Raw genomic sequence first — 11,006 nt, 5'->3', positions numbered from 1 at the left:
CAGTCACATATACGTCTGTATAACGCACCCGTCACATACACGTCTGTATAACGCACCCGTCACATATACGCCTGTATAACGCACCCGTCACATATACGTCTGTATAACGCACCGGTCACATATATGTCTGTATAATGCACCCGTCACATATACGCCTGTATAACGCACCCATCACATATACGTCCGTATAACGCACCAGTCACATATACGTCTGTATAACGCACCCGTCACATATACGTCTGTATAATGCACCCGTCACATATACGTCTGTATAACGCACACAGTCACATATATGTCTGTATAACGCACCCGTCACATATACGTCTGTATAACACACACACCATCACATATACGTCTGTATAACGCACCCATCACATATACGTCTGTATAACGTACCCAGTCACACATACGTCTGTATAACGCACCCATCACATATACGTCTGTGTAACGCACCCAGTCACATATACGTCTGTATAACGCACCCAGTCACATATATGTCTGTATAACGCCCTGCATGGCATATATATGTCTGTATAACGCACCCCGTCACATATACAACTTCTCCAGCATTACAGAAGATCAACTCTCCACTCTACTCTCAAGATCGCATCTCACCACCTGTGCACTTGACCCGCTCCCATCCCACCTCATCCCAAACCTCACCACAGTCTTCTTCCCAACCCTAACCCATTTCTTCAACCTATCACTATCAACTGATGTTTTCCCCTCAAGCTTTAAACATGCCTCCATCACACCTATCCTCAAAAAGCCCTCTCTTGACCCATCCTCTGTATCTAGCTATCGCTCTATATCACTTCTCCCTTATGCCTCCAAACTACTGGAACAACACCTCTACCTTGAACTGTCCTCTCAGCTCTCTTCTTGCTCCCTCTTTGACCGCTTACAATCAGGCTTCCGGTCTCACCATTCCACTGAAACTGCCCTAACTAAGGTCACTAACGACCTCTTAACCGCCAAGAGCAAGCGACACTACTCTGTCCTCCTTCTCCTCGACCTGTCGGCTGCCTTTGACACAGTGGACCATTCCCTATTATTACAGACCCTCTCATCCCTTGGCATCACAGACTTGGCCCTATCCTGGATCTCATCATACCTAACAGACCGGACATTCAGCGTTTCCCACTCACAGACCACCTCCTCACCTCGCCCCGTATCTGTCGGAGTCCCACAGGGTTCAGTCCTTGGGCCCCTGCTCTTCTCCATTTATACCTTTGGCCTGGGACAGCTCATAGAATCTCATGGCTTTCAGTATCACCTCTATGCTGATGACCAACAGATCTGGACCAGATATCACCTCTCTACTAACCAGAATCCCTCAATTTCTGTTCAATATTTCATCCTTCTTCTCCATTAGATTTCTCAAACTCAACATGGACAAAACAGAATTCATCATCTTTCCCCCATCTCACGCGACCCCCCCAACGAACCTATCCATTACAGTAAATGGCTGCCCACTCTCCCCAGTCCCACAAGCTCGCTGCCTCGGGGTAATCCTTGATGATGATCTCTCCTTCAAACCACATATCCAAGCCCTTTCCACTTCCTGCTGACTTCAACTCAAAAATATTTCACGAATCCGTTCATTCCTCAACCAAGAATCTGCAAAAACCCTAGTCCATGCCCTCATCATCTCTCGCCTTGACTACTGCAACCTCCTGTTCTGTGGCCTCCCTTTGAACACTCTTGCACCCCTCCAATCCATTCTAAACTCTGCTGCCCGACTAATCCACCTGTCCCCCCGCTATTCCCCGGCCTCTCCCCTCTGTCAACTCTTCACTGGCTCCCCATTGCCCAGACACTCCACTACAAAACCCTAACCATGACGTACAAAGCCATCCACAACCTGTCTCCTCCATACATCTGTGACCTCGTCTCCCGGTACTTACCTACACGCAACCTCCGATCCTCACAAGACCTCCTTCTCTACTCTCCTCTTATCTCCTCTTCCCACAATCGCATACAAGATTTCTCTCACGTTTCACCCCTACTCTGGAACTCTCTACCACAACACATCAGACTCTCGCCTACCATCGAAACCTTCAAAAAGAACCTGAAGACCCACCTCTTCCGACAAGCCTACAACCTGCAGTAACCACCGATCGACCAAACCGCTGCACGACCAGCTCTATCCTCACCTACTGTATCCTCACCCATCCCTTGTAGATTGTGAGCCTTCGCGGGCAGGGTCCTCTCTCCTCCTGTACCAGTTATGACTTGCATTGTTTAAGATTATTGTACTTGTTTTTATTATGTATACCCCTCCTCACATGTAAAGCGCCATGGAATAAATGTCGCTATAACAATAAATAATAATAATAATATACGTCTGTATAACGCACCCAGTCACATATACGTCTGTATAACGCACCCGTCACATATACGTCTGTATAACGCACCCCGTCACATATACGTCTGTATAACGCACCCCATCACATATACGTCTGTATAACGCACCCTTCACATATACGTCTGTATAACGCACCCTTCACATATACGTCTGTATAACGCACCCTGTCACATATACGTCTGTATAACGCACCCCATCACATATACGTCTGTATAACGCACCCTTCACATATACGTCTGTATAACGCACCCTTCACATATACGTCTGTATAACGCACCCTGTCACATATACGTCTGTATAACGCACCCTTCACATATACGTCTGTATAACGCACCCTGTCACATATACGTCTGTATAACGCACCCTTCACATATACGTCTGTATAACGCACCCTTCACATATACGTCTGTATAACGCACCCTTCACATATACGTCTGTATAACGCACCCTGTCACATATACGTCTGTATAACGCACCCTGTCACATATACGTCTGTATAACGCACCCTTCACATATACGTCTGAATAACGCAACCTGTCACATATATGCCTGTATAACGCACCCGTCACATATACGTCTGTATAAGGCTACTTTCACACTAGAGTCGTACGACGCACGTCGCAATGCGTTGTTTTGGAGAAAAAAATGCATCCTGCAAAATTGCTTGCAGGATGCGTTTTTTCTCCATAGAATAAGATTAGTGACACATTGCGACGCTTTGCCACACGTCGTTGCATGTAGCGTTTTTTGGTGCGTCGTGTCCGCCATTTCCGACCGCGCATGCTCGGCCGGAACTCCGCCCTCTCCTCCCCGCAGTTCAGAATGGGGCAGCGGATGCGTTGAAAAACTGCATCCGCTGCCCCCGTTGTGCGGCGCTTTCACAGTATGCGTCGGTACGTCACAACGCGACGTGCGTCGTACGACGCTAGTGTGAAAGTAGGCTACGTTCACACTAGCGTTGTGCGCCGCTGCGTCGGCGATGCAACGCACAACGCACGCAAAAACGCGGCAAAACGCACGCAAAAACTCTGCGTTTTGCGACGCATGCGTCGTTTTTTGCCGAAAATCGGACGCAAGAAAAATGCAACTTGTTGCGTTTTCTTGGTCCGACGCTTGCGGCAAAAAAGACGCATGCGTCGCACAACGCAACAAACAAAAACGCATGCGTCCCCCATGTTAAACATAGGGGCGCATGACGCGTGCGTCGCTGCTGCGTCGCCCGACGCTAACCCGACGCACACTAGCATAACGCTAGTGTGAACGTTACCGTAGCGCTACTTTCACACTAGTGTCGGCATTGGCCCGTCGCAGTGCGTCGCTAATACAAGCTTATGGAGAAAAAACGCATCCTGCAAGCAACAGGATGCGTTTTTTCTGCAAAACGACGCATTGCGAAGTGCGTCGTACGACGCTAGTGTGAAAGTAGCCTTTAAAGGGAACCTGTCACCCCGTTTTTTGAGATTGAGCTATAAATACTGTTAAATAGGGCCTGCGCTGTGTGTTCCTATAGTGTATGTAGTGTACCCCGATTCCCCATGTATGCTGAGAAATAACTTACCAAAGTCGCCGTTTTCGCCTGTCAATCAGGCTGGTCAGGTCGGGAGGGCGTGGTGACATCGCTGGTTCTTCCTCAGCTTTACGTTGGTGGCGTAGTGGCGTAGTGGTGAAGACACAGCGCGCGATCTGCGCTGTCATCCCTTTCGTCGGTGGGGGCGGCCATCTTCCTGGGGCCGCGCGTGCGCAGATCGAGTGCTCTGCTGCACGGGGCTTCAGGAAAATGGCCGCGGGATGCCGCGCGTGCGCATTAGAGATCGCGGCGGCCATTTTCCCAAAGCCGAGTTTGCATCTCGGCTTTGGGAAAATGGCCGCCGCGATCTCTAATGCGCACGCGCGGCATCCCGCGGCCATTTTCCTGAAGCCCCGTGCAGCAGAGCACTCGATCTGCGCACGCGCGGCCCCAGGAAGATGGCCGCCCCCACCGACGAAAGGGATGACAGCGCAGATCGCGCGCTGTGTCTTCACCACTACGCCACTACGCCACCAACGTAAAGCTGAGGAAGAACCAGCGATGTCACCACGCCCTCCCGACCTGACCAGCCTGATTGACAGGCGAAAACGGCGACTTTGGTAAGTTATTTCTCAGCATACATGGGGAATCGGGGTACACTACATACACTATAGGAACACACAGCGCAGGCCCTATTTAACAGTATTTATAGCTCAATCTCAAAAAACGGGGTGACAGGTTCCCTTTAACGCACCCATATGTCACAGGTCTCCAGTAGGGGCGCTGTCTCCAAGGTTGGGTGCGGGTTCGGCAGCAGATGATCAGCCAGTGACTCGTGTCCAGGGCGCAGGCTGCGGGGAGGAAGTGCACAGTCCCGGCGTGAACTCCTGGCCGCCTTCACCCGCCCGTGGGCGGAGCAGACCCTGTGGTCGCGGGGCCGGGCTGTCTTTCACACACGAGGAGGAAACTTTCTGGTGTTGGTGCCCGAGGACTAGGAGAGTGAGTGCTGCTGCGCAGAACCGCACGTAGTGTGCACAGCCCCCAGCAGCTCCCGGCCGCCGCCGCTCACTTGTCCCTGTACTCCCTACGTGGCACCGGCACAGCCATGAGGAGTCGCAGTAACTCCGGGGTGCGCTTGGACCGGTACGCCCGGCTGGTGCAGCAGACGATCCTGTGTCACCAGGTGAGCGGGGGAGGGGGGTCCCGTGTGTGTGTATGTGTGTGCCCGTCCCGTTTGTGCGTGTATGTGTGTGCCCGTCCCGTATGTGTGTGCCCCCGTCCCGTTTGTGTGTATATGTGTGAGCCTTGTGTGCACATGCAGCTGCTCTACCGCTCACTCCCTGCACTTCCCTAATTTTAGCTGGACACTACTGCTGTATACGCTGTATACACGGTGCAGCTATTGGCGGTTCCCAGGGGTCTCTCTGTGGCTCTCCCCTTCCTGGGGGGGCTCTGTGGCTCTCCCCCCTTCCTCGGGGGGGGGGGGGGCCTCTGTGGCTCTCCCCCTTCCTGGGGGGGGGGGGGGGGCCTCTGTGGCTCTCCCCCCTTCCTCGGGGGGGGGGGGGGAGGGGGGCCTCTGTGGCTCTCTCCCCCTTCCTCGGGGGGGGGGGGGGGGGGGCCTCTGTGGCTCTCCCCCCTTCCTCGGGGGGGGGGGGGGGGGGGTGTGTGTGTGTCTGTGGCTCTTCCCCCTTCCTCGGGGGGGGGGGCCTCTGTGGCTCTCCCCCCTTCCTCGGGGGTGTGTGTGTGTGTCTGTGGCTCTCCCCCCTTCCTCGGGGGGGGGGGGGGGGGGGGCCTCTGTGGCTCTCCCCCCCTCCTCGGTGGGGGGTGTGTGCTCTCTGTGGCTCTCCCCCTTCCTCGGGGGGGGGGGCCTCTGTGGCTCTCCCCCCCTTCCTCGGTGGGGGGTGTGTGCTCTCTGTGGCTCTCCCCCCTTCCTCGGTTGGGGGTGTGTGCTCTCTGTGGCTCTCCCCCTTCCTCGGGGGGGGGGGGGGCGGCTCTGTGGCTCTCCCCCTTCTTCGGGGGGGGGGGGGGGGGCGGCTCTGTGGCTCTCCCCCTTCCTCGGGGGGGGGGGGGGGGGGCTCTGTGGCTGAGGCTGATCAGCTGTTCTCCTCCACAGCTGTATGTGTCGCTGCTGTGTGACAGGCACAATACATGTATATAGAGGCTGATCAGCTGTTCTGCTCCACAGCTGTATGTGTCGCTGCTGTGTGACACACAATACATGTATATAGAGGCTGATCGGCTGTTCTCCTCCACAGCTGTATGTGTCGCTGCTGTGTGACGCACAATACATGTATATAGAGGCTGATCAGCTGTTCTCCTCCACAGCTGTATGTGTCGCTGCTGTGTGACGCACAATACATGTATATAGAGGCTGATCAGCTGTTCTCCTCCACAGCTGTATGTGTCGCTGCTGTGTGACACACAATACATGTATATAGAGGCTGATCGGCTGTTCTCCTCCACAGCTGTATGTGTCGCTGCTGTGTGACGCACAATACATGTATATAGAGGCTGATCAGCTGTTCTCCTCCACAGCTGTATGTGTCGCGGCAGTGTGACACACAATACATGTATATAGAGGCTGATCAGCTGTTCTGCTCCACAGCTGTATGTGTCGCTGCTGTGTGACAGGCACAATACATGTATATAGAGGCTGATCAGCTGTTCTCCTCCACAGCTGTATGTGTCGCTGCTGTGTGACAGGCACAATACATGTATATAGAGGCTGATCAGCTGTTCTCCTCCACAGCTGTATGTGTCGCTGCTGTGTGACAGGCACAATACATGTATATAGAGGCTGATCAGCTGTTCTCCACCACAGCTGTATGTGTCGCTGCTGTGTGACCGGCACAATACATGTATATAGAGGCTGATCAGCTGTTCTCCTCCACAGCTGTATGTGTCGCTGCTGTGTGACACGCAATACATGTATATAGAGGCTGATCGGCTGTTCTCCTCCACAGCTGTATGTGTCGCTGCTGTGTGACACACAATACATGTATATAGAGGCTGATCAGCTGTTCTCCTCCACAGCTGTATGTGTCGCTGCTGTGTGACAGGCACAATACATGTATATAGAGGCTGATCAGCTGTTCTCCTCCACAGCTGTATGTGTCGCTGCTGTGTGACACGCAATACATGTATATAGAGGCTGATCGGCTGTTCTCCTCCACAGCTGTATGTGTCGCTGCTGTGTGACCGGCACAATACATGTATATAGAGGCTGATCAGCTGTTCTCCACAGCTGTATGTGTCGCTGCTGTGTGACACACAATACATGTATATAGAGGCTGATCAGCTGTTCTCCTCCACAGCTGTATGTGTCGCTGCTGTGTGACACACAATACATGTATATAGAGGCTGATCAGCTGTTCTCCTCCACAGCTGTATGTGTCGCTGCTGTGTGACACGCAATACATGTATATAGAGGCTGATCAGCTGTTCTTCTCCACAGCTGTATGTGTCGCTGCTGTGTGACCGGCACAATACATGTATATAGAGGCTGATCAGCTGTTCTTCTCCACAGCTGTATGTGTCGCTGCTGTGTGACACACAATACATGTATATAGAGGCTGATCAGCTGTTCTCCTCCACAGCTGTATGTGTCACTGCTGTGTGACACGCAATACATGTATATAGAGGCTGATCAGCTGTTCTCCTCCACAGCTGTATGTGTCGCTGCTGTGTGACACACAATACATGTATATAGAGGCTGATCAGCTGTTCTCCTCCACAGCTGTATGTGTCGCGGCAGTGTGACACACAATACATGTATATAGAGGCTGATTAGCTGTTCTCCTCCACAGCTGTATGTGTCACTGCTGTGTGACAGGCACAATACATGTATATAGAGGCTGATCAGCTGTTCTCCTCCACAGCTGTATGTGTCGCTGCTGTGTGACAGGCACAATACATGTATATAGAGGCTGATCAGCTGTTCTCCTCCACAGCTGTATGTGTCGCGGCAGTGTGACACACAATACATGTATATAGAGGCTGATCAGCTGTTCTCCTCCACAGCTGTATGTGTCGCTGCTGTGTGACCGGCACAATACATGTATATAGAGGCTGATCAGCTGTTCTCCTCCACAGCTGTATGTGTCGCGGCTGTGTGACGCACAATACATGTATATAGAGGCTGATCAGCTGTTCTTCTCCACAGCTGTATGTGTCGCTGCTGTGTGACCGGCACAATACATGTATATAGAGGCTGATCAGCTGTTCTCCTCCACAGCTGTATGTGTCGCTGCTGTGTGACACACAATACATGTATATAGAGGCTGATCAGCTGTTCTTCTCCACAGCTGTATGTGTCACTGCTGTGTGACACACAATACATGTATATAGAGGCTGATCAGCTGTTCTTCTCCACAGCTGTATGTGTCACTGCTGTGTGACACACAATACATGTATATAGAGGCTGATCAGCTGTTCTCCTCCACAGCTGTATGTGTCGCTGCTGTGTGACAGGCACAATACATGTATATAGAGGCTGATCAGCTGTTCTTCTCCACAGCTGTATGTGTCACTGCTGTGTGACACACAATACATGTATATAGAGGCTGATCAGCTGTTCTCCTCCACAGCTGTATGTGTCGCTGCTGTGTGACACACAATACATGTATATAGAGGCTGATCAGCTGTTCTTCTCCACAGCTGTATGTGTCACTGCTGTGTGACACACAATACATGTATATAGAGGCTGATCAGCTGTTCTTCTCCACAGCTGTATGTGTCACTGCTGTGTGACACACAATACATGTATATAGAGGCTGATCAGCTGTTCTCCTCCACAGCTGTATGTGTCGCTGCTGTGTGACAGGCACAATACATGTATATAGAGGCTGATCAGCTGTTCTGCTCCACAGCTGTATGTGTCGCTGCTGTGTGACACACAATACATGTATATAGAGGCTGATCGGCTGTTCTCCTCCACAGCTGTATGTGTCGCTGCTGTGTGACAGGCACAATACATGTATATAGAGGCTGATCAGCTGTTCTCCTCCACAGCTGTATGTGTCGCTGCTGTGTGACAGGCACAATACATGTATATAGAGGCTGATCAGCTGTTCTTCTCCACAGCTGTATGTGTCACTGCTGTGTGACACACAATACATGTATATAGAGGCTGATCAGCTGTTCTCCTCCACAGCTGTATGTGTCGCTGCTGTGTGACACACAATACATGTATATAGAGGCTGATCAGCTGTTCTTCTCCACAGCTGTATGTGTCACTGCTGTGTGACACACAATACATGTATATAGAGGCTGATCAGCTGTTCTTCTCCACAGCTGTATGTGTCACTGCTGTGTGACACACAATACATGTATATAGAGGCTGATCAGCTGTTCTCCTCCACAGCTGTATGTGTCGCTGCTGTGTGACAGGCACAATACATGTATATAGAGGCTGATCAGCTGTTCTGCTCCACAGCTGTATGTGTCGCTGCTGTGTGACACACAATACATGTATATAGAGGCTGATCGGCTGTTCTCCTCCACAGCTGTATGTGTCGCTGCTGTGTGACAGGCACAATACATGTATATAGAGGCTGATCAGCTGTTCTCCTCCACAGCTGTATGTGTCGCTGCTGTGTGACAGGCACAATACATGTATATAGAGGCTGATCAGCTGTTCTCCACCACAGCTGTATGTGTCGCTGCTGTGTGACCGGCACAATACATGTATATAGAGGCTGATCAGCTGTTCTCCTCCACAGCTGTATGTGTCGCTGCTGTGTGACAGGCACAATACATGTATATAGAGGCTGATCAGCTGTTCTCCTCCACAGCTGTATGTGTCGCTGCTGTGTGACACACAATACATGTATATAGAGGCTGATTGGCTGTTCTCCTCCACAGCTGTATGTGTCACTGCTGTGTGACACACAATACATGTATATAGAGGCTGATCGGCTGTTCTCCTCCACAGCTGTATGTGTCGCTGCTGTGTGACAGGCACAATACATGTATATAGAGGCTGATCAGCTGTTCTCCTCCACAGCTGTATGTGTCGCTGCTGTGTGACAGGCACAATACATGTATATAGAGGCTGATCAGCTGTTCTCCTCCACAGCTGTATGTGTCGCTGCTGTGTGACAGGCACAATACATTTATATAGAGGCTGATCAGCTGTTCTCCTCCACAGCTGTATGTGTCGCTGCTGTGTGACCGGCACAATACATGTATATAGAGGCTGATCAGCTGTTCTCCTCCACAGCTGTATGTGTCGCTGCTGTGTGACACACAATACATGTATATAGAGGCTGATCAGCTGTTCTGCTCCACAGCTGTATGTGTCGCGTCAGTGTGACACACAATACATGTATATAGAGGCTGATCAGCTGTTCTGCTCCACAGCTGTATGTGTTGCTGCTGTGTGACACACAATACATGTATATAGAGGCTGGTCAGCTGTTCTCCTCCACAGCTGTATGTGTCGCTGCTGTGTGACACACAATACATGTATATAGAGGCTGATCGGCTGTTCTCCTCCACAGCTGTATGTGTCGCTGCTGTGTGACACACAGTACATGTATATAGAGGCTGATCAGCTGTTCTCCTCCACAGCTGTATGTGTCGCTGCTGTGTGACAGGCACAATACATGTATATAGAGGCTGATCAGCTGTTCTCCTCCACAGCTGTATGTGTCGCTGCTGTGTGACACACAGTACATGTATATACAGGCTGATCAGCTGTTCTCCTCCACAGCTGTATGTGTCGCTGCTGTGTGACACACAATACATGTATATAGAGGCTGATCGGCTGTTCTCCTCCACAGCTGTATGTGTCGCTGCTGTGTGACACACAATACATGTATATAGAGGCTGATCGGCTGTTCTTCTCCACAGCTGTATGTGTCGCTGCTGTGTGACCGGCACAATACATGTATATAGAGGCTGGTCAGCTGTTCTCCTCCACAGCTGTATGTGTCGCTGCTGTGTGACACGCAATACATGTATATAGAGGCTGATCGGCTGTTCTCCTCCACAGCTGTATGTGTCGCTGCTGTGTGACACGCAATACATGTATATAGAGGCTGATCAGCTGTTCTTCTCCACAGCTGTATGTGTCGCTGCTGTGTGACCGGCACAATACATGTATATAGAGGCTGATCAGCTGTTCTTCTC

The 11,006-nt window shown here is 51.3% G+C and overlaps 1 protein-coding gene across 4 annotated transcripts in view; it reads left to right on the top strand.

The window, feature by feature from the left end:
* Positions 1-4,660: 4,660 nt before the first annotated feature.
* PHKA1 (phosphorylase kinase regulatory subunit alpha 1) overlaps positions 4,661-11,006 on the top strand; it is a 452,411-nt gene continuing 446,065 nt past the window's right edge. The window contains exon 1 of one of the 4 annotated variants that reach the window (XM_069748675.1): positions 4,661-5,058. In XM_069748675.1, coding sequence (XP_069604776.1) covers positions 4,981-5,058 — 78 coding nt within the window. In that variant the 5' untranslated portion in view covers positions 4,661-4,980. The remainder of the gene's footprint in view (positions 5,059-11,006) is intronic. The other 3 variants (XM_069748674.1, XM_069748673.1, XM_069748676.1) reach the window with 3 other exon arrangements.

The sequence above is a fragment of the Ranitomeya imitator genome, chromosome 2 (genome assembly GCF_032444005.1).
Source record: "Ranitomeya imitator isolate aRanImi1 chromosome 2, aRanImi1.pri, whole genome shotgun sequence".
NCBI classification, from domain to species: domain Eukaryota; kingdom Metazoa; phylum Chordata; class Amphibia; order Anura; family Dendrobatidae; genus Ranitomeya; species Ranitomeya imitator.
This window is presented reverse-complemented; position numbering and strand designations above follow the sequence as displayed.